This window comes from Physeter macrocephalus, chromosome 20 (assembly GCF_002837175.3).
Source record: "Physeter macrocephalus isolate SW-GA chromosome 20, ASM283717v5, whole genome shotgun sequence".
In the NCBI taxonomy this organism is placed as follows: domain Eukaryota; kingdom Metazoa; phylum Chordata; class Mammalia; order Artiodactyla; family Physeteridae; genus Physeter; species Physeter macrocephalus.
Genome location: NC_041233.1, coordinates 7,767,913 through 7,793,314, shown reverse-complemented (window position 1 = coordinate 7,793,314; position 25,402 = coordinate 7,767,913). Strand labels below are relative to the sequence as shown.

The window sequence follows — 25,402 nt, the reverse complement described above, 5'->3', positions numbered from 1 at the left end:
TTATGTATATATTTAAATCATACTGATATATGCCTCAAACACTTAGGTAAAAAAAAATGAGACAGAGAAACAGAGCTTAATATTAAGTGGCAATAGTTGACTAAAGATGATTTGACATTTAAAATTTAAATTCACTGAGTGAGACCCAGGAATGGCAACAGTACAGAACACTTATGGTCAGATTCTCAAAGAAAAATTGTAAAACTTGGTAGATCATAACAGGATTACCGGAATGAAAGAATTATGAATATGCTACAAAGTGTAAAATAAAAAATAAAAACCCACCCAAACTAGTAAGACAAAACATTTTGATAAGTTTAATAAACTTATAGAAATGATTCATGAAATTTTAATAACACAGAAATGCATAATGTATAATGTAAACTTTTAAGAGTAAATACAAAATTGGATATATATTAGGACTGCAACTATATAAAGTATACTTACTTACAGAGTTGCAGTCCTAATAAAAACACCAGAAGTTATTACATCAGGATGTTAGTGCTAGTTATTGCTCATCTATGAGGGAGACCCTTGAACAACATGGGTTTGAACTGCACAAGTCCACTTACACACGGATTTTTTTTTTTCACTAAATACATACCAGAGTGCTACATGATCCACAGCTGTTCAATCTGTGGATGTGGAACTGTGGATACAGAGCCAACTGTAAAGATATACATGGATTTTCAACAGCCCAGAGAGTCAGCACCCCCAAACCCTGTGTTGTTCAAGGGTCAACTGTACTTTTATTCCAATACTACATACACTCTATGATATGAGCACACCTAACTCTTGAAGTAAGAAACATTTCTAGGTCCTGGTTCAAAGTAGTGACATTGGAGGATTCTAAACTCAACTCCTCCCAAGAATACACCATATCTACATGTATATATGCAAAAATTTCCTCTGAAAGAAACTCAAAACTTTACTGAGTGAATCCTATACATCAGTCAAACACAACAAAAAACCCCACATTGACTCAGGTAGGAGAGGCTGAGACACAATCTCGCTGTAAACCCCACTCCCAAGCAGCAACCCACAATCGGCAAGTAACTCACAACCCCGAGCTTCTCCCTGAGTAGCAAAGGGCTTGGAACCCCATATCTGGCACCCTTACTTTAAGACCTGCACCTGAGAGCAAGCGCCCAAAACATCTAGCTTTGAAAGCCAATGGGGCTTGCGTCCACGAGACCCATGAGGCTATAGCAAATTGAGAAAAAGTCCCTAAAGGGGCAGCAGGAACTCACCTACACCAGGGCACAGCACAGAGGTAGCCAAAAGTACCCAGTCTTTCTGTAAAAGGCTTATTTGCGTACCTTAAAGCTTTGGCCTGAGGGGCAGGCATCTAATTTAACACAAATCTGAGGACCAACTGAAATTCTCTCCAGAGACGGAGGTTGGCGGGCACCACCTTTAGCTCCCCAACTGACTTGCTTCTGCTCATGGGTATCTCCTGGAGGGAGCTTCTGTGCATGACTGGTGCCCCCGTTTTACACCCAGTGCCCTGATGCGCAGGGATGCCCCTTCATCACCTGGCCGTGATGGCCAGCAGGGCCTGTGCTCGTGTGTTCCATGAAAGCATAACACCCTGCCAGGGCACAGAACAGACAGAGCCAACTGAAACCCACCCCCAATTTTCTGTAAAAAGGCCTATTTGCTGTCTTGGAGCTTTGGCTGGAGGGGAAGGTTTCTGGTCTGGCACACATCTTGAGACCCCAGATCATCGGTGTCTCTGAGAAAGGACCTTGTGTACATGTCTGACACACCGGCTCTTGTGGCTGTGAACCAAAGGACACATCCCTTGACAGCTTGGCTCTGGTGCCAGTGGGGCTTATGTTCAAGGCTTCAGTGGGATAGTAGCAAAGACAGAAACAGTTCTTACCTAGCTATCACCCCAGGATTTGACACTGAGAGAGCAGATAGAAATGCCCATCTCCCAGTCTTCCCCTGAATGAGGTATATTTGCATATTTTAAAGGCTGCTGCCTGAGGGTCTGGCTTTCAATCAGCCTGAATCTAGGTTCTGAGATCCTCCTCTTTGAGATGCTGACAGGTCTTGGCATACTCTCTAAAAATAAAGAAACCAACCCATCTATATGCTGCCTACAAGAGACTCACTTCAGATGTAAGGACACACACAGACTGAAAGAGAAGAGATGGAAAAAGAAATTTCAGACAAACGGAAACCAAAGAAAGCTGGGATAGCTATACCTATATCAGACAAAATACACTTTAAGACAAAGACTGTAATAAGAGACAAAGAAGGTCATGATATAATGATAAAGGGGTCAATCCAACAAGAGGATATAATGTTTGTACATATTTATGCACCCAACATAGAAGCAACTGAATATATAAAGCAAATATAAACATACCTAAAGGGAGAAACAGATAGTAGTACAATAATAGTAGGAGACTTTAATGGCCCAATTTCATCAATGGATAGATCATCCAGACAGAAAAGCAGTAAGGAAAACTGCCCTTAAATGACGCACTAGACCAGATGAACTGAACTAACATATACAGAACATTCCAACAAAAAGAAACAGAAAACACATTGTTCTCAAGCACACGTGGAGCACTCTCCAGGATAGATAATATGCTGGGCCACAAAACAAGTCTTAATAAATTTAAGAAGATTAAAATCATATCAAGCATCATTTCTGACCACAATGGTATGAAACTAGAAATTAATTACAAGAAGAAAACTGGAATAGTCACAAATCTGTGGAGATCAAACAACAGGCTACTCAACAACCAGTGGGGGTCAAAGAGGAAATCAAAAGAAAAAGCAAAAAACAGAGCAGAAAATGAAAATGGAAATACAACATACCAAAACTTATGGGATGCAGCAAAGGCAGTTCTAAGAGAGAAATTCACAGTGTTAAATGCCTATAATGAGAAAAATCTCAAATAAACCACTTAACTTTACACTTCAACAAACTAGAAAAAGAAGAAACAAAGCCCAAGTTAGTACAAGGAAGAAAATAACAAAGATCAAAGTGTAAATCAATGAAATAGAGACTAAAAGACAACAGAGAAGGTCAATTTAACTAAAAGCTGGCTTTTGGAAAAGGTGAACTAAACAGACAAACCTTTAGCTAGACTCACCAAGAGAAAAAGAGAAGGGACTCAAATAAATAAAATCAGAAATGAAACAGGAGATGTTACAACTGATACCACAGAAACAATTTGGGAAATATGCTAAAAAAATGAATTCTTAGAAACATAAAATGCACCAAAACTGAATTATGAAGAAACAGAAATTGTGAGTAGACTGATTAATAGTAAGAAGATTGAATTAGTAACCAAAAACCTCCCAACAAACACAAGTCCAGGACCAGGTGGTTTTACTGATGAATTCTACCTAACATTTAAAGAAGAATTAATATAATCCTTCTCAATCTCTTCCAAAAAACAGAAGAGAAGGGAACACTCCCGAACTCATTTTATAACACCAGCATTTCTGTGATACCGAAAACAGACAAGGACACCACAAGAAAAGAAAACTGCAGGTCAATATCCCTGATGAACACAGATGTAAAAATCCTCAACAAAATATAACCAAAACAAATTCAACAATACATTAAAAGCATGTCAGTCCCTATTCTAGATGGTTTAACCTTCTTCCTTTATTGCCTCAATTCCCCCCACTTCCTCCTACAAAGAATGATTAATACATACTTTTACTTAAATATTAATCATAAATATTTATTAAGTACCTACCAGGCACTGTTCCAAGCAACGGGGATGAGCAGTAAACAAGGCCTGCAAAGCCCTGGTGGAGCTTGTAGGCTCTTTCTCACCTTCAACCCTTCGCACATATTAATCTCAGATTTAAACACACTTTCCTTTTCTGAGACTGCAAAATCTGAACCATCTTGCAAAGGCAAAAAGTCACCTCATTTGGTGAGTCTTTACTAACGTCCGGGGATGAATTATTCCTTCTTTGCAGTATTGATCACAGTTTATTAAAATTATTTACTTTCATATCAATCTCCCATGAGACAATGAGCCCTTAAGGGCAGGGACTGGTTTAACTGTGCCTAATGCAAAATTGAGGGAGCAAGGCATTATACATATAATACAAGCAAAATTCAGCTATTTGCCTTAAAACATTTATGGCTGTAACTTTCTGAATCATTTATATTCTCATGAGCAAGAAAAATCTCTGAGGATATAACAAAATGGATGAAAGGAACTTAATGGTAATGGGAGCATCCAAGTGCTGGGATGGTAGAGAATGCTCCTCACCTTGTTTTCTGTAATCAAAGTACAATGGCCCAGTTTGCTTTTTTTTCCTTGGAGCACAGGCTCCGGACGCGCAGGCTCAGCGGCCATGGCTCACGGGCCCAGCCGTTCCGCGGCATGTGGGATCTTCCCGGACCGGGGCACGAACCCGTGTCCCCTGCATCGGCAGGCGGACTCTCAACCACTGCGTCACCAGGGAAGCCCCCAGTTTGCTTTTTATCGATAGACTTACACGTTTGTTACCTGGCTTCCAAACTGGGGAAGCTCTCCATCTGGGATCAAAGTTGACTGTGCTATTTTCTATTCACGGGTCATGCCCAGGGCTGTCCACAGTTGGACAAAATTTGTCAAGGGTCTGTATGGAAAAACTGGAAACAAGCCACAGAGCAGGAGTGCTGTATTTGGTCTGACTTTACCTACCAGGAGGAATCTAGTCTGGGGATTTCACCTCATACCAAGTAGGCACAAGCTCCCTGGTGAACCTTGTCCACTTGAGAGAAGGAGTGAATAGAATCAGACTTGGAGCCACTCCAGCATAGAAGGCCAATGAGAAGCTAGAGCAAGCCACTGTACTTGTGCCCCCAGTGTCGTCACAGGACAACAAGGAGAACCAATTGACCTGGAAAGCACAATGTCAATCCCCCCAGGACATTATTTTCTCACCTATGGTCACAAGAGTTTTGCAAAATAAAACAAAATTAAAATAATCCCAGAACACCGAGGTAGATGTAGGTTTAGACGGAACCTAGTTCTCAATGCATTAGGGGTAACATGGGTGTGATTCAGATTTGAGAGAAAGGAATTATCACTTACATCTCTACTGCAAGCAACTCCAGAAGGAGTCCATGGCCTCAGTTGAAGATTTCAATATGGAAACCCCTTGGGCTAAGCTAGTGGTGAGCAAATAGGAAGGCTTCAACCTGGGCGCTAACTGGTGTGAATTACACTGCTCCCTAGTTAAAGAAACAATGGGGACAGGGCACATGCAAAACACACAGAAGGGTGGTATCCACTGCAGGATCAGTGACAGTTATAATTAGAGAAACCATGAATTCCAAATTATTCCAACCACAGGCTGCTTTCTTCTTTCCTCTCTTTCTAGGAGTTAAGATTTTTTACAACGTTTTTGTCAGACCTTATTATTAGTGTCCCCAGGGCTCATTGAAGGCAAAAGGAAATAAGGAAATTTCTATTTTCGCCCTGGGTAATGAAATTTAAACAAAGTGACACAACAAGTAAAAAGACTGGGGGAAAGACACTGGGGAACGACAGGAAAAAAAACCATGAAAACACACAAACGTGAAACAAGCAGACCAAAGCCATCTATAGAGGTTACAGGAGATTGTTTCCGGATGCAGTAACAAGATATGCAGTAGACTGTCATGCTTTTAACAGAGGGACTGGTCTACTCAATATTTACAAGGCTTAATGAGGAAATATAATAATGAGATACTGTTATTATTCTGTTTTATGTACTGGTTACAAACACAGTCTAAAGCCAACGTGCCCAGATTTTAGTCCTGGAAGATTTTAGGCACATTACTTAACATCTCTATGCTCCAGTGTCCCCGTCTCTAAAATGGGGACAATAATGGTGCCCACCACGGGGGTCTGTTGTGAGAATATGTGGAAAGCATTTAGAACAGGGCCTGGATCCGAGCAGTGCCATATGATCACCTGCTATTATTTTACGGTTGTAACAAACTAACATAAAAGACAAATAAAGTGAAACAAAAAGGATCAACAGGGAAACATTATAAATATGCTTCTTTTTAAACAGAGGCTAAAAATTTAAAAATAGGAAAAGTTAGGGAAATGCCGAATGGACAACACTGATTAGAAGAAAAATTCAGGGAAAATATTTATTGATCAGCAGGAAGAAATGAAATAAAGGTTAGTTATTAAAATAAAATTAGTTAAGGTAGTATATCTGGGACTGCGGTAAGAGAGCAAGAAGGGCAAGAAGACTCAACTGTAGAAAATTTTTCTTTCTTGAGACAGCAGGACTGTTGGGACAAAAGTACAGTGAAAGAACAACCAAGTAGCCTTACCACCTTAGAATGCTAAAATAAGACATAAAGCACTCCTGGTGGACAGGAATCCCTTCTCATGGTATTATTACCGTTATGAGAAAAGAAAAATATGCAAATAATCACTGGTTAGAGAGACCAGAAAACAAGTCCAGCTAGCGTCATGTTGACTAAATGTCCAAGGAGTCTGGGAGGTTTTTGGGGTACACACCAAATGTGAAGCCATGAAAGAAAGAATCTGACAGGTGTAAAGGGATGCATTTGTACCTGGGCCTGTGCGTTTGAGAGGGTTCCGCAGAGACACACATCTGTTGTTTTGTTCCACTAATTTAAACTAAACTGCCAATAAGTCACAACTCACGTATCCCATCCAAGCCATCCTTCTTTCATGGGTGGGCACGAACATGGAACTAGAAATGGCAGAAACTTCTAGTTTGAGCTGGTTGGGAGCTCAGTGGGCCCTCACCCAGAACAAATAGCAGGAGTTGACTAATGAACCATAATTTAGCATAATTACAGCACATCTTTTTTTAACATTTACAGTGAATTTTGCAGGTTACAGATTGAAGTGCTGAGAAAGGAATAATTTGTTATTATACCGTTTTATGGGTATAAATTTGAATTCAAGGAACCATTTCAGTTTCAGTATGAGAGGAACTGCTAAATTTACTTTTTTCACTTTTTAAAACAAATAGAGAGGGAGAAAAGAAAAAAGAATACAAATTTTGCTTTCTTTCCGTAACAGAGGGCTAACTTGTGAAATAAATAGAAGTCACCCTAAATAGGGTTTCTGTATCTCACTCAAATAGAGAAAGAAAAATGAATTAAATTGACATCAATATTAAAATATATAAAGCCTTAAAAATAATGATCTTAAGAGAGATGGTCACAAGCCAAATTGGGAAAACACATAAGGGCATATACTTATAATTTATAATAATGGTTTTGAGGCTAGGGAAGAAAATGGTCTCATTAAAATCCTGAGCTAACATAAAGCTGAAAGGGAGAGAAAAGTGACAGGAATGAGATTAAAATATAACAGAACTTGACAAAAATAGGAAAATGGGAGGAAAATTAATAAAAAATGGAAGTTAGTCAATGTGAAGGTATTGTTGCACTGTTATTCATATACAGAAAGGTAGAATATTAGGAATGCCTTAGCAAGAAAAACAAAAAAGTTGGACCTAAGGCATTTTCTTGGAAGACAAGATGAACATGAGTCAAAAGTTTCCCATGGTAAATTAGCTGAAATAAAACACATAAAATGAGTAATGTAATTATAACGTACCATCCTGCCTTAGTTAGGCCTCTGATGGTTTGCTGCCTTCAGTTTAGGGAGCAATGATTTATAAAAGATAGACAAACTAGAGAAGTTAAAGGACAGCTAAAAGAAGAAAAGAAAATGTCAATTAAAGGCAGTTTATGATACAACAGAGTTAAATAATAATGTTAGAAATTTTATGCTATATAAGTATATGTTTGTATAAATTGTCATGTCTCAAGGCCTATGAAGTGCTGAGTGCCAGACAAGACATCATCAATACTTTAAGACAGTCTTATCTTGCTATTTATTTTTTTTCATTTATTTGTTCATTTATCACTGAGTACACAGAATGGGCTATTCTCAGTGTTAGGTCCTGGGTATGAGTAAAGTGCAGAGCAAAAATTGATACAAGCCCTGCTCTTGTCAAGTTTACAGACCATGCAAGTTCAATTCTAACTCCATTGCTTTCTTTGATCTTAAAAAAAATTACCTCTGAGCTTCTTATCCTCAGATTCTTCATTTATAAAATGGAAATTATAATGGAACATACCTTATAGGGTTACTGGGGGAATCCAGTGAAATAATACATATGACGTTCTCAGCACAGTGCCCTAAATTAAGATTTCCTTGGCCACACAATGCAGTCATTAAAATGTATACAAATCCAACAACTGTGTCTCTCTGTGAAATATTAGTATCTATAGAAATTCTGGCAGATGTAATTAACTGCTCTAATGCCTTTTAAATAAATATTTAGAAGATCTACACATCTCAGCATCTTCAAGATGGATTTCTCCAGGACAAGAGAAATACAGATTAATCAACTCTTCAAACAGATACTTGCCTCAAAGCAGCAAATATTTATTGAGAAAATTATTTTGGGCAGAAATGTAAAATGATCATAGCATCTGCCTGAGCTTTATGTCAATTTTGAAAGTTCTCTTGCAGCATGAGGACAAGTCAGGGGCATTCTTTCCGATAAGCACAAAAGAAACAAATACAAAGGGATAGAATAAACTAGTTCTGATACTTGGCAAGTGTGAAAAAAGGGGAAGGAGAAAAGTTACACGATACATCATTTAATGAAAAACCACAATTTCAGATAGGGTGTTAAGTGCAGAATGGTATGCAGTCCTGAGATATATCAATATGCACGGAGCAAAGAACAGCTTAAAAATGCATTTAAAAATGGATGTAGTTTTAGGAGGGTAAGCAACTGCTTCCGACCAGAGAATATCAGAAAGTACTGGCAGAGAACTTCAAAATACTTAGTCACATGATGGAGAGTAGTATTTTAGATCATCCACTTCTAAACTGCATTGTGTAATGTGATTCAAGAGAGCAAAAGAAAGAGGGGACACAGTGCAGTGATGCCCAAGAAGGCTAGCCGGGTTAAGATACCCCCCAAAATCACTTCCACCTCAGAAATTCTATGAATCTCTGTCAACTGAGCTGGTCTATCTATATGAAAGGTTTATTATTCTCCCTCATGGTATTAGAAGAATACAATTGCACACAATCATTTGCTTCCCCCCACCAGAGGGGCATCTGTCATGAAGGGAAGGAGCATGAAATAGAGCCAAACTGCAAGTGACACAGTGTAATTATTTCACCAAAGATGACGCTAAAGAATATTTAATAACCAGAAGGGCATGAGCAAAAGTCAAACAGACGAGACACTGGCATTAAACAGTCATCTATCAGCAGCAAATCAGAAGAGCTGATGTCAATCAATTATACTTCGATAAAACTTTTGGAAAAAAACGAAAAAGCGCTGAAACGTCAGTTCTGTCCATGATAGTGAGACAGAAGTTCAGTACGTGAAGACGACTAGAAACCGACCAGGTGAAATGCAGAGATCACTGTGGTTTTGTTTTTAATAAGCAGTTTTTCTCAAGTGAGCCCTCCCTGGATAATACAGTTTCTCTGAGACAAGACTTCCTCTTTTATTCCTCTCGCTAAACAGGATTTTGTAGAATGCCACCCTAAAGGGCTGTGTGCCGAGAAAAAATACAATAAGTAAAAGTGGGGAACACTCCCATCTCCAAACCAACCGTGGAGAATCTAAGGAATCAGGATGGAAACAGGAATTCCAGGAACCGCCCAAGAAAACCCCTGGGAGACAAAGGCTCTCTCCAATTGGTGGGAGGTGGCAACTGCAGCGTGGATGGAAACCAGGCACCCAGGACAGGCGAGACAAGTGTCAGGCTGCCATAAAACAACTGCTTGCCCTTGGCTGCAAAATTGGCGGCAGCAGCCCAGGCCACTGGGGCCGGTGTGGAGTAATGTCAGGAGAGCACTACAGCCCTCCAAGGTCAGGGAAGTGACCAAAACAGGTGCCAACTGACCCCTGCCCTTGGGCAACCAACCTTTCCCATGTTTCTCATCTAAATATTCAGGTGGCTGGTTAATTAAAGCCTAGGGAGACCACCTCTGTATATTATGCTCCTTTCTGGGGTTTAAAGCCCTGGCCTACAAAGCCATCTCTCTGTAAAAGCCAGGGATGCTCTCAGCCTGGTCACTTCTGGTATCCTTCACACTTTAATGTCTACTGCTAGAAAACAGTGATGTGGTTAAATGTTAACTATGGAAAATGATTATAAAATCAATTCTATGTTGCAAAGCACTCATTTTTTTTTCTCAAATATGAGATAGTTGAAGACATTTTTCAAGAACCATTTTCTAGAAATGTAATTTGCCATCAATCCCACACATGGATTTTTAGAAAAGCATTCAGAAAAGGACACAGATTTTGGATAACCTAGCGACTTGGATCATGTCTGCATTCAGAAAAGAATGTTCTCATTCATTTGGACTTTACTTTGGGGGAATTCTTTCTTCATTTTTCACATTGCTGCTGAGATATTTCAAAACACAGGAAGCCCTCCAAATCCGGATCTCTGTCCCCTCTTTTTTCTTTCCAGCTACAACTTAATGCTTTACTGAGAAAGGAAGAAGTATGGCTGTATACTAAGTTTTCTAGCATCATTCAAAAGTGAGTAATTTTGACAAGGGTCTTAGCTAACTATTATTTTTTAAAATTTATTTATTTTATTCTTTTTTTATTTTCTTTGGCTGCATTGGGTCTTCGTCGCCACGCGTGGGCTTTCCCTAGTTGCAGCGAGCAGGGGCTACTCTTCGTTGCGGTGCGCGGGCTTCTCCTTGCGGTGGCTTCTCTTGTTGCAGAGCACGGGCTCTAGGTGTACAGGCTTCAGAAGCTGTGGTACGCGGGCTCAGTAGTTGTGGCTTGCGGGCTCTAGAGAGCAGGCTCAGTAGTCGTGAAGCACGAACTTAGCTGCTCCGCGGAACGTGGGATCTTCCTGGAGCAGGGCTGGAACCCATGTCCCCTACATTGGCAGGTGGATTCTTAACCACTGTGCCACCAGGGAAGTCCCTTAGCTAACTATTAAATTAGTAACCTTTAATTTCTAATACATGATTTCAAACATTTAGAGGGGATATCTTTAAAAACGTATTCTCTGCTTCCCTGTCTTAAGTGACCCATCAGCATTAAACATAATTTACATATACTGATGACCCAGAATCATTATTTAAAACACCAATCATTGTAATGTGCTCTAGGTGAATCTCTGGATGCAAACGGATGATTATGGTGGGGGTTACAGAGTCAAACACATATTGATCCGAACAACTATCATAAAAGGTTTTCTTTAAAAGGTCTCCAATATCATCATGATTCTTATTTAGTGCTTCTTATAAGGTTCGGGTACATAAAATCCTGGGTTTAACGTAGCTGACTTTCTGCAAAATCAAAAGCTTTCAATCAAGAGCTCAAGTTGCCTTCTCCAGGGCTATCCCCTAGAACACTGTCCCTTTCTATGTTAGCATTAGCGTTGTATGAATTGTTGGTATCACTTAAAAAGGTCAGCTATGACTTCTGCATCCCTAACAGTGGATCTCATATAATATCCTGTGAACTCATATTCTTTCTAACTCCATTGCTCATACCTAAGTAGATACTAAGGTGGAAGAGTTTCCTACACACAAGATCCTGGGACAAATTATTCCACTGGTTACAAATTTTTCCCTTTGAAAAATGATGAGCTTATGCTTTGCAAGAAATAGCGGTGCCATCTCTGGAAGCTTTAAACTATCATGTTTCTTGGGGCTTCCCTGGTGGCGCAGTGGTTGAGAATCCGCCTGCCGATGCAGGGGACACAGGTTCGTGCCCCGGTGCGGGAAGATCCCACATGCCGCGGAGCAGCTGGGCCCGTCAGCCATGGCTGCTGAGCCTGTGCGTCCAGAGCCTGCGCTCCGCAACGGGAGAGGCCACAACAGTGAGAGGCCCGCATACCGAAAAGGAAAAAAAAAAACTATCATGTTTCCAGGTAGCAAAAGCTGGATTGGACATGAGTGCAAAGCTTTGGCAATTCACGACCACTCAAAGCCCCTTATCCTGCTTAACCCCAGAGGGAACTTCATTCATGGCACTTGCTAAGAGTGGGAGGAATTGGCAAGAATCCCTAAAAAGGCCATTTTGATCCCTGCAAAACTATCTGGGGGAATAGACTGTATAAAAAATAAGACTTAGAAAAAATAGGCAGCCTCCTGACCAGCGGACTGTTCTTAGCCATCTCTTGAAATGCTCAAAAAGTATTTCAAGGGTTAAGAACATCCTAAAGAAACACCCAGCCGTCAGAAATACATCAACTCAATCAGTGCACTTGCTCAAACAAGTCTTTTGTCTTTTCAATTAAATTTGGCACAGAGACATAGTCACACATGAAGTCTGGGCCAATGTCCGATTTATCTCCCCTCCCCCACAAGAAATTCATAGTGGCTGTTCTTAAAGACTGATCAGGTATTCTAAGAAGGCTTTATGCAGTAGCAATACTGGTCAACTTTAGATAATGCAGAATGTGAACAAAAAAATCAGCTGCCTCTTTATATCATATAGTGAAAGAGCAGTTGGCTGGGTAGCAGATGCTGCCAGGGCCCTGGTCAGACTCTCATCCTCTCCATTCAGTGAACACTGCTTGATTTCCAACTGCCAGCGTCTGCATTTCTTTGCTTCGAGATTTGTTGTGACCACAGTGGTAGCCGCGGGAGCCCCAGAACTAACGTCTCCGGGGAGCAGCGCCAACCAATGACAGAAGAGAAGCTGGTTATTAACACTCCAACCCCCTCGCCCCTCAGGTGGGATAACTCTAAGGCACGGGTCCGCGGAATCACCCCGCCCCCAGGTAGCTCCAGATTCCCACGGAGGTAACCTGCTTATCAACACACCCTCTCCGGCCCCTTCTCTACCTTGGCTCAAGTCCACTCACGCCCCAGATAAACTTGCCCTTCGACCCCTGTCTCAAGGTCTACTTCTGGTGGAACCCAAACTAAGGTAAGCTTTTTCACTAACACATCCCTTTGCTGACTCTTTTCATGTCTTCATCAGATTTCTACTTAAGTTTGCACCAGTTTATTTTGAGTTTTGTCCATTGCTCTTTTCTGAAGGCAACTGAGAGCTCGTAGACCCCCGGCTCTGCTCTGCTGCTCATATACAGACACAGAAGCTACTCATACAGCTGGGAGATTGACCACCAGAGGAAAGTGTGTATTCAGCAATCCCAGATAGAGAGAAACTAAGATGATGCATACGGAAGCGCTCAGTAAACAATACAGCATGATTGAAATACATTTATATTATTTCTGTGTGTGCATATACATATATATGCATGTCCTTATTGTTACTGTCTCTTTTAAAAACTAAGCAACATTCTACTTCCTCTAGGGAAGAAACGCAGTTCACTAAAAGAATAAATGTAACTACAGCAGAGAAACCTGTTCAGTGAAAAAAAATTTAGATACTTAAAAACTAGGAGGCTATGAGGTATAGTGAACATATTTCAAGCCTGACTGTGAGGGAGCTGTTTTTCATCTTGGCTATAAAAATTAATTCTAGCATCTCAAAGCAGTCGTTTCAAGGTTCTATGCCTCAATTTTCTTCCTCCAAAGTGAGAATGTTAGGTGAAGCATTCTCTAAGGGTCCTTCCTACTCTTTCACCCTGCTCTCTCAGGGCACAAGGCTTCTATTTTAAGTAGAAATGCCTGCGACCAACACCTGGATTGGGCAATGATCACAGCAAGTAGCGATTTGTAGCCAGTGGAACTGTGCCTATAACTGACTAAACTGAAGACTGTAAACACTGGACTCTGTGTGGCTGAGCTTGAAACCATATGCAAGCCTCTGTGTCCCTGTCCTTTGAGGTAAAAGGCTTTTGCTTTAGTCTCCCAGGCCTCCCTTAAGTCTCAAAAGGCTGGCTCAAGAGTTAAAGATTAGGAAAGGTGAAGATGCAGAAAGAACAGCCATAGGCCCAGAAACTAGTAACAATGTAGACTACAAATCTGACCCATAGCAGAATCACCAAACTCCCAGTTCCCTGAAAGGTACAGATAAAGGCCCGACACATATTCCTTGATTGATTTTAGAGGAAGCGGACCCCAACCAGATGAAAACTGCTGACCACAAGTGCATACACTCAACAGTGTTAGAAACCAGAAGGCTGATGATGCTTGAAACTTCACCTTGATGCCAAGCAATCCGAGACCCGTGCATGAGCTGATCACACACCCTGCAGCCCCCTCCCTCACAATGCCTTCCCTGAAAGCCACTGGGAAGCCCGGGTCTTTTGAGAGTGAGCTGCCCGTTCTCCTGGCTTGGTGTCCTGCAATAAACACTGCACTCTCCTTCACCACAACCCAGTGTCAGTAGACTGGCTTCACTGCACGCCAGTGAGTGAACCCAAGTTTGGTCCTGTAACACAAGCTTAAAGGATGCTCTGCTCTGTTCTTTCCTTCTCTCTCTCTCTCCTCTTTTCCTTTGAGCTTTTTTTGCTGTGCATCTTTTTAAAAGTGAAGCAGCTGATTTGTCCAGAATTCATACTGCATCCTGAAGGTTGCTCTGTTCCTTTCTCTTTCCAGATACTCCCTGGGCCAGGAAAGAGACCAGCATACTTTTTGTATCTACTGAAGTTTGCCAACAATTCTAGATGCTTTGAACCAAGAATTTATCCATTTTGCAATCCCTGCCATCATCTTACTACTATTTGATCACTTCCTCCTAGTAGTTATTCAGTTTTTCCTTATTGAATATATTCCATACTGATTCATAGTCATCTCATTCATGCTGTGATACCCTGAAAACCCTTGTCTCATAATTCTTGCACCTTTTTTACCTTAACAATCTCCTTTTCTATTTTTGCCACCCAACAATCCTGGAATGCCTCAGAACTCATTGTTACTCAAATTTCTCTTAACTTAGATTTAAGTTCCTGAATCTTAACTTTTGAAATTTCACTCTGTGACTTAAAAGTAACCTCCTTTGACCATAGCTATCTGTTCTTCTACCTCTCTATCCATTCAATTCCAACAAACCTGTCCCTGAATGGGTCTTTATCATGAAAAGTCATGGAATTATTTCTGTATTGACAGGTATATTATTAAGTGAATTCAAACTGTCATTCATTCAATCAACAAATACTATTAAGCCCCTACTAACTGCCAGATGGTATGGCAGGTCCAGAGAATACAGAGATCAATAAAACCGAGGCCCTACCTTCAAGGAGTTCACTACTAATGTAGGAGATGGAGAGGAAAATAAATAACAGAAATGGGCAGTAGTGCTACAGAAGAGCAGCTAATGGAACACTATGCAAACAGATGGAGGAGCAATGGATTCAGTTTGGGGTGTCCCTGAGGCAATCTGCGGTGCCAGAGTTCAGGCAGGCCTGGTAAAGCACAGGTACATCTCCACAACAATGTAAAAGTAACATACTTGTTAGAGAGACGTATCAGATTTATTGCCTTTAACTATTTTACAATGATGCAGACTGTTTGTTGGTATTTATTAAATCCCTTTAAAATAAACTGTCATGCTACATGATTTGGAAAACTAATTTTTTTTTCCAAATCTGTCCACATAATCATTTGAAGACAAATTAAAAATGTGAATTCTGGGGCTTCCCTGGTGGCGCAGTGGTTGAGAGTCCGCCTGCCGATGCAGGGGACACGGGTTTGTGCCCTGGTCCAGGAGGCTCTCACATGCCACGGAGCGGCTAGGCCCGTGAGCCATGGCCGCTGAGCCTGCGTGTCCGGAGCCTGTGCTCCGCAACGGGAGAGACCACAGCAGTAAGAGGCCCACGTACCGCAAAAAAAAAAAGTGAATTCCAAACCAATCCTTTTATTTGTATGGCACTGTAATGTACTAATATATTAGTACATTAGGAATAATTGATTTGAAAAGTAATGGGAATTCTGGCTCTTCAGTGGCTTTCGGAACTTCATTCTTTTTTAAATGTAAATGAAGATACGATTAGACTGCTTTTCAGAAATAACTAATGAAAATACCAATGATTTTAGCAATCAGTAAACTTTCTAACCTAGTAAAAGGAAAACGTTTATATTGCACTGAATCTCAGTTTTTAATGTCTTAAGGGACATAAAATAGAAAAAAACAGAAACAGGAATAATATATCATAAAAAGGAGATAGTGGAAAACATACCAGAAGAAGCTTCCAGTCTTTCCAATCGGCTGATTAACCAGTCGAGGGAGCCAGAAAATTGAGCACAGTTTTTACGATTTCCTCTAATTAGAGCCGCTGCAAAACAAAAAGCAGATTTCACAGTTACACGATTTTCTAGTTCAAAACGAAAGTAAGCTAATAGTAGCCATAAAATGTTGGATCAAAAACAAAATACCTTTATTTTATACCTAAAATGCATACAAATACACACATATATACATACACAAAAACTGAGACATTAAAAAAAGAATTGATATTAATGGAGACTGAAAAAAATACTGCTTATTAGAAGGACTATATTTTGAGAAAGTAACATTTCATATTGGAAAGTTATAATGAAGGGTAATGGAAAAACCAGTGTCCTGGGAGTTTCCTCACTTAGATTCTAATACTCCTTTCTTTTAATTAGCTGTGAGACTAAATTATTTAATTTCCCTAGAGCTCAGTTTTCTCACCTATATAATGAAGAAGTTAAGATAACATCAGTTTACCAGAAAATGTGGCACAAAATACTAGGAGATAGAACTGGTAACTATAACAGACAGGCAAAGAGATATCATTAAATGTTACAGGAAAAAGAGGGTGGGAGGGCAGATGGCTAGTAAGTTTGAAAACCATTTTTCCCCCTGTATCTCTTCTTTCCATTTAGAGATTCACAATGCACATTAAAGACTCGAAGAACTAACCCCCGCAGTAAAGTCATCTATTCTAACTTTGCTTAACCTAGCGTTTTCTACACTTCTTTGACCAAAGAACCCATCTTACATGAAATTCCTATGTGACCCTTAGGATCTCTTTCAACCCAACTGATATACTCAATTTAAAACTTTTATTGTTTCTAAATCATTCACTTCTTTCAAAGCAAATGTGGTAAATATTTTATGTAATTCTACTCTTAACACCCATAAGATTGTTCAGAAACTGTAAAACTGTTTATAAAGGGCTGATGAGGTTTTTATATAAAAAATATGTTTAATGTGAAAAAGATGTTGCTATAAGAAAAATCACTATTTAAAATCCGGTAGTGCTAGGAAACAGTTTGAAGAACTGAAGTTTGAGAATACCACCTGTTCATCTCCTTGTTAAGAGCAAAACAAAGGAGACCCTGTAGCAACAGAGTTCAATTAAACTTAAAGACTTCCTTCACATTTCCTCTTTCCTCCCCCAAAAAGTTGTTACCTGGCCTGAAAGTAAGAAAAGAAATAATGACAGAAGAGACAGGAAGGCTTCAGTTCTTGCAACTGCATAGGAAAAGCTCTTTTGTGAATGAAGCCCCCATAACATTTGTACAAATATTACAAGGTGATGTATTCAATTACTTAGGCTCTCTTCCAGCTCTGGGACCAAGAAGAACCAGCCACACACACACACACACACACACACACACACACACACACACACAAAGAGGGACAAGTGTGTCAAGGATGAGGTGTAGTAGAGGAATGAGGAGTCCTATATGCTCAGTGGGACTTCTAATTTTAACCTGTAGGAACATCTGTTCCTGACTTAGAACAGTAGCAACTGGGGGAAAGTACACGGTGAAGTTTTTGAATCTTTACAGAGTTTCATTTGTTTAAAATTTAACCCACTCCTTTAATTTTGACTTCTGGTTTTTAAAATTAAAGATATTAACTATTTTCTAGAGGTCAAATGTTAGAGATAAGGTAATTCTGGAAGAAACTAATAACACACAAATAAACCCTTTTAATAAACCATGGAACGTTTAAGAAAATCAGACAGTAAGCCACAAAGAAAACTTCATTAAACTTACTACAAACAGAAATGGTGTACAGACTATGTTCTCTGACAACAATGTAATGAAATTTGAAATTAGTAAGAAAAGCAGAAACAAAAATAAAACCTACATAAAAATTTAAACTCTCTCCTAAATAATTTTTTAGTCAATGAGGGAATCAATACCACAATTTTAGAATACCTAGTAAACATCAAAAATAGCAATGCTACCTTATACAATGGTCGATGGTCAAAACTGTACTTAAGGAAAAATAAACACTTTAATCGCTAAGTAACAGGGTGAAAAATGTTAACTAAACACTCCTTTCAAAACATGCAAAAAGAATACCAAAAATATTAGAACAGGAAAAAGAGAGCAATAAAAGCAGAAATTAATATGTTAGAAAGAGTAGAAGTGATCTATGTAATAAATTGAAATATGATTGATCAATATGGTCAAGGATTCTTGACCATATATTCTTTTTTTTTTTTTTGCGGTACGCGGGCCTCTCACTGCTGTGGCCTCTCCCGTTGCGGAGCGCAGGCTCCGGACGCGCAGGCTCAGCGGCCATGGCTCACGGGTCCAGCCGCTCCGCGGCATGTGGGATCTTCCCGGACCAGGGCAAGAACCCGCGCTCCCTGCATCTGCAGGCGGGCTCTCAACCACTGCGCCACCAGGGAAGCCCTTGACCGTATATTCCTTTATTCTTAAATATAAGCTAAATACCAACGACATTAATCAAGAAGAAAAGAGAAAAAGAACAAAGTTAAGAAGAAAAAGGAATTATAAACACAGCCACTTTATATATCTCTGTACTGAAATTTTTGAACATTTAGGAAAGAGGATGGCCTCCAAATATATTTTTTTCACCAGAATTGACCAAAGAAGAAAATCTAAATAGAGTAACAAACCACGAGTAATATTGAGAAGTAGGTCAAAGACCAAAAACTTTTTTTTACATTCAAGAATTAAGTCATTTCTATAATAAACTGTTGCAAAGTAAAGAAAGTAAGAAAACCTCCCTACTTTTTTACAAAGACAGTATAACTTTGATATCAGTGCCTACCAAAGAGAGTATGCATATAAGAAAACTAGAGGGAATGGGAAAAAGAATCTAATAAAGAGGGGATATATGTATATGTATAACTGATTCACTTTGCTGTACAGCAGAAACTAACACTTTAAATCAACTAGACTCCAATAAAAAATTTTTAACAAAAGGAAAACTAGAGGGAACTCTTACCTATGAAAACAGATCCCAAAGTCTTATACAAGGATGGTATTTACAAACCATATTCAGCAGTGCATTAGCAGCATTAACTCAAGTGGGGCTTTATTACTCCAGTGAGACAGAAATGTATTACGAAATCTGTTAATAATTCACATGAAACAGATGATGATCTCAATAGACTCTGTATGTACTTCTAATCAGAAGAAAACTGAACTCAGTCAAACAGAATGCCTCCTGAACATTATGAATGTGTGTGTGCATGTGTGTGCATGTGCAGAGTATGTTTCCCAAATAAACAGAGTGTGTGACTTATTATAATTCAGCAAGTTACCCATGAAAAAATCAGCTGAGTTTCTAAAGTAATGGAAGAATATACAGAGAAATACGAGAAAGCTCATCCTAACACTATTTATAATAACAAAGCACTGGAAACAGCTTGAGTGTGGGCTAAATAAATGATGACACATCCCTTCAGTACGGTGGAGTACATCCACTAAAGCCTGATGAAGGTTTATAGTCACTGCTGAGGAAAGATGTCCACAATACAGAAGTCAGTGGAAACAAATGCTATAAAAGAATATTGAGACTGCGATCCCATTTTGGTGAAGTAAATGTATATACTCGATACGCATGTGCACAGAATGGAGAAACTGCGTTTTTTAGAATATTTCTTAGAGAATGAGAGCTGACTTTTTGAGAAATAGATCATGATAAGTTGCTGGGATAGAAACAGACCTTGAGGAACACTGATAAGGGTGGGAGAGCTCTCCCCGGGTCAAAAGGGGAAATTTTCTTATTCTAAAATGGGGGGTAGGGCTTCCCTGGTGCCGCAGTGGTTGAGAGTCTGCCTGCCGATGCAGGGGACGCGGGTTCGTGCCCCGGTCTGGGAGGATCCCACATGCCGCGGAGAGGTTGGGCCCGTGAGCCATGGCCGCTGAGCCTGCGCGTGCGGAGCCTGTGCTCCGCAAAGGGAGAGGCCACAACAGCTAGAGGCCCGTGTAACGCAAAAAAAAAAAAAAAGCGGGGGGGTAGGGGGAAGGAATGAATGGAGCTGGGAGGAAAAAGGGTCACCCTCTGTGATGAGATTCTGCACACGGACCCTCTGAAACCAAAATAAATTCTGTAAAATAAAGAAGCAAACAAATAACTCACAAAGGCTGGATAAGAATGGAAGTTTGTACGAACCAGTGAGGAGGTGATGGTCTCCAGCAAGATATTATGTAACCTCAGAGAAATATCAGATAATAAGGAAGAAGCATGCAAGTGGGAGACAGTGTAACCAAATAATGCCCCTAAGTGTACAGACATCAAAGGGAAATCTTAAGTCCCCCCCCAGTCCATGAAACTGGAACGTGGGCCAAGTCAACTAAACCTTCAGGGGATCAGGCCACAGCTAATATCCACTAGCAGGGATTTGCTATTGTTTATGTATGCACGTGGGTGTGTGAAATGTTTTACGTGTACTTAATGTTCTATTTAGAGTCAAGGAAATATTTTTTAAAGGTTATACATCAAAATGGGTGGTTACATTAAAAAGTCATTTCTACCTTCTTTTTTGGGTCAATTATCTAAGTTTTTCATCATGAAGATGTATTCATTTTGAAGTTAAAGAACACAATAGAGTTACTTTCTTTTTAAAAAGAGAAAGGAAAACAATGCCATTAATACTGACAGTGGCAGTAGCTATCAGATGGCTCGGAGCACCACTCTCATGGCCAAAGAACAATGGCAACTTTACATTGTACCTCAATGTACAGAAACAAACTCAAGACAAATATCACTTCATGCATGCTATATCTTAAAATACTCTGTTATTGCTGCCTAATTGGCCTGGAAGAAAGTTAAGACCTTTCACCTGCCATACTATTTTTCCTCATTCATTTAAGAAATATTAATATTAATGCATCAGGCTCTATGGTTGGCCCTGCAAATATAAGCTTGAATAAAGTGTGAATATAATACAATGGTTTGCAGGTCTTCTTCTAGCATATTCTAAGCTCCTTTAGACGCTCTGTCTTACTACACTTTTGCACATTGCCTGAAACTTAGAAGGTATGTTATTTCTTAAGGAATAAATAGTATCCAGTCTCTTACGGAATAACATCGGTGGTAAGTGCAAAATTTATTTATATATTTTTAAAAATTTATTTATAGGGGCTTCCCTGGTGGCGCAGTGGTTGCGCGTCCGCCTGCCGATGCAGGGGAACCGGGTTCGCGCCCCGGTCTGGGAGGATCCCGCGTGCCGCGGAGCGGCTGGGCCCGTGAGCCGTGGCCGCTGGGCCTGCGCGTCCGGAGCTTGTGCTCCGCGACGGGAGAGGCCGCAGGAGGGGGAGGCCCGCATACCACAAAAAAAAAAAAAAAAAAAATTTATTTATTTATGGCCGCATTGGGTCTTCATTGCTGCACGCAGGGCTTTCTTTAGTTGCGGTGAGCAGGGGCTACTCTTCGATGCAGTGCGCGGGCTTCTCATTGCGGTGGCTTCTCTCGTTGTGGAGCACAAGCTCTAGGCGCATGAGCTTCAGTAGTTGTGGTGTGTGGGCTCAGTGTTGTGGCTCGCGGGCTCTACAGCACAGGCTCGGTAGTTGTGGCGCACAGGCTTAGGTGCTCTGCAGCATGTGGGATCTTCCCGGACCAGGGCTCGAACCCGTGTCTCCTGCGTTGGCAGGCGGATTCTTAACCACTGCACCACCAGGGAAGTCCCAATTTAAATACTATAAACACATTTTGAACTAAGCGCATATGATGGAAGTGGTAGTTCGGTGAACCAAACTTCTTTTGGTGTTGAGTAACTCATTAAATCCTTAAACTTTTATCAATCAGAATATGAAATTGCAAGTAATATTGGCATGTAATTGAAAAATCATTACTGTTAAAAATACTCTATTCTGTATTTCTTACTAGTATCATAACATCCCCATGTCTTCATGTTTTTGTGTTTTAAACTCTGACTCAAAATTTCTCAAAATACTAACAATCAGAAAATTACAGATGGACTGAGATATAGGGACTTCCAAGATAACTCTCACTTTTAAAATTTATTCAACAAATACTGATTACCTGGCTTTGTATCAGGCACTGTTCTAGGTGCTGGAGACCCGCAGGAAATAAAACTATGTTTCCTCTTGGAGTTCACTTTCAAAGCCTAGAAATACTAAGTGAATAGGCCTTAAACAGCACAGACAAATGAGGAGGCAATAGAACTAGAATCCAGAAAGATATTTACAATATTCAGATTAACAAGTGAACACTCCTAAATCTTGAAAACCATAAAAAACAAAAACAAACAAAACAAAAAAACCCTCAGAATGCTGTTGAAGAATTTAAGAGTGTAGTCTGTGGGTTCCCAGAGTAGCCTGCCCCAAAATGTGCCTCTATGGCATTTTTTTTTTTTTTTTTTTTTTTTTTTTTGTGGTACGTGGGCCTCTCACTGTTATGGCCTCTCCCGTTGCGGAGCACAGGCTCCGGACGCGCAGGCTCAGCAGCCATGGCTCACGGGCCCAGCCGCTCCGCGGCGTGTGGTATCTTCCCGGACTGGGGCACGAACCCGTGTCCCCTGCATTGGCAGGCGGGCTCTCAACCACTGCGCCACCAGGGAAGCCCCTCTATGGCATATTGAGTATTTTGAATGAAAGTTACTTAAGAAATGGCCAAAGCAAGAGGGACACTCTGACCCTCCTTTCTGTCTCCCTGAAAGCAGGAAATAAACCTCTCACATGAAAGATTCATTCACATTCCCTGCATCTGGAGGTATAATGACAAGCTTACCACCAGAAACAGGGAGTCTGGGCCAAGAAGCCTTTGTAAACAAACCCTGTTACTTTTATAACCCAAAGCCCAAACTCTGCTTATATTCTTCATTAATTGGGCACTCAAAACCCAAGTTTCTTTGTCCTGTCAATTCCTCACAAATTTATTGTTTCTTGGTCTAAAAAGTATAAAAACTGCCTGCCTTGGCCACTTCTTAGGTCTCATTTCTATGACCTCCATGGGTATGAATTAAAGTCTATTTCTTTTTCGCCTGTTAATCTGTCTCGGGCCAATTTTATTAAGGACTCAGAAACTGGTAACTTCTCCCATCCTAAAAGAGTAGCTGTCTATCCTGTTTGTTTCATATTCAAATTTTCATAACATGAGTAATCATAGGGAGAATTTGCCAAAGAGCATTTCTCAGGACATCTTTGGAAAATCATCCTGGCTTGCAAGCCTCCTGTAGATTAACTGTGTGGATGTCAGAAAAGATGTATGAAAGCATGCCACAGCGATGTGTTTCAAACTATGAATATCGGTGTCTATAAGATCCTTAGGTCTTCCAGATGGCAGGCTCATAAATCTGCTTTTGTCATTCTCCACTTTAACACATATTAAATATATCCACGTCAAATTTTTAAATTGTTACAGATTATCATTCCTACCTTCTCCCTTTTCTCTCCATGCTAAATAGACTTGCTGAAGTAAAAGAAGGTTTATTTCACACATAACCTCATGAAAGAACCTACTGTCTACCTTTTTGCAAGAATGGGGAGGAGGCTTAATAAATTTGAAGTTAATGATGCTTGGAACAAACTTTCTGATAGCTGGGTAAAGAGGGACAATGAAATATAAATATCACATTGAACTCCAAGTACTGCTGATGATCTGAAACTTCTCCAGCCAAGGTGAAATATACACTTACGTATACATGTCTACCTATCTTATTATTACACCGACTTCAATAAAACTACTGGCGTCAGATGGTTCTTCAGTCAACATAAGATTTTATTCACTATTTTTTTCCTGATCATGAAATCAGTGCTCACTACAATAAAAACAGATTATCAAGAGTGGTCAAAGAAACATTTAAGCCACAAAATCTCTCATAATTCTATTCACCTGAAACAACCATTATTAAAACTACCATGTATATACTGAAAAAGATTCTCTTTATATGCACTGACATATTCTATTTTTTAACTCAGCTGGAATCAATATATTAACTTTTCCTTCATTATCAATTATCTAGCATTACACATTTCTGTTACCTATTTTTTTAATTATAAAAGTAATACATGTAAATAGGTTAAGAATAAATGTTCATTAGAACACACAGAAAAATAAAAGATCTCTCCCCCAAGAAGCAGCCACCTAACAGCTTTCTGTGCATACTTTCAGAAATGTCCAATATATATACAAGAATGTATATGTCTCTACATACTTTTAATTTTATGCAGCTGGAATCTAACTATGCATACAGTAAGCATCTTGCTTTTTTTCCCCCTTAATCCCATATCCTAGATTGCCATACTAAAAAGACCAGAAACCGAGCCTGTTTCATACAGTTTTCCAAATGGTATACTTATCTCAATTTTCAATAACACAGTTTTACACTCTATAGGTATACTATTACTTATGTAAACAATCCCGTTGATAGAAAAACTGTTTTCAATTTTATGCTACTTATAAACAGTTTTTCAGTGGACATCCTTTCCACAGTTGCACAAATATATCTCTCTTATACACTTCTTAAAGTAGAAATTCTGAGAGTAAAAGGATATATACATTTAAAGTTTTATGTGTATTGTTGACTGAGGTTTGTTTGTTTTTTTTTAAATTTCATCAATTTATACTCCCACCAAGAAGATACTACGCAACATTTTCACCAATGATGGGTATTACCATTTTTTGTGTCTGTGCCAATCTAATAAGTGAAATATGATCTCTACTTATTACTTTAATTTCCATTTCTTTATTTGCCATGTTGAGAATCTTTTATTATTTTATTCATTGTTCTGTGAACTACCCGTTGCCACAGGTGAAAAGGAAGGGACAGACCAGCCATGGGGCTTGAGTATTCCAAAGACTAGAACAAGAAGTTATACACCAAGTATCAGAGAGTCAATGAAAGCGCATGAGGAAGTGTGTGAGGGCTTTCCAGAGTCTAAAATAAAGATTGGTGGAGAAAAGAAGTGGAAGCACAGAGATTAACCAGAAATCTCACAATAGCCAGCTAGCAACACGGTCTCAGGTGTTTACATCTCAAACATCTGCTGAGCACCGTCTACGCACCAGAGATGGAGGCTACCAATGTATGAGGTGTGTGATGCTGGGTTCAAAGAATGGGTGAAGTAATAGAATGTAGCATTTCAGCCCGGAGGCAACTACGAAAAAAACTTTGTTCCTCCATTTCCTGATGAGGAAACCAAGAGGAGGGTGTATCTGCAATAATCATGATGCTACAGCCTTCTATCAGCTAATCCAGAACTTTCCTTGCTGTATCCAACAGTTCCAACTAAAGTTCCTTTTCTTTTTTTTTTTTTTTTTTTTTTTTAATTTTTTATTTTGCGGTACGCGGGCCTCTCACTGTTGTGGCCTCTCCCAT

The 25,402-nt window shown here is 39.8% G+C and overlaps 1 protein-coding gene across 1 annotated transcript in view; it reads right to left on the bottom strand.

Moving 5' to 3' along the window:
• Positions 1-25,402, bottom strand: part of RYR2 (ryanodine receptor 2) — a 564,826-nt gene that overhangs the window by 347,667 nt on the left and 191,757 nt on the right. The window contains exon 17 of the mRNA XM_055081210.1: positions 16,061-16,156. Coding sequence (XP_054937185.1) covers positions 16,061-16,156 — 96 coding nt within the window. The remainder of the gene's footprint in view (positions 1-16,060; positions 16,157-25,402) is intronic.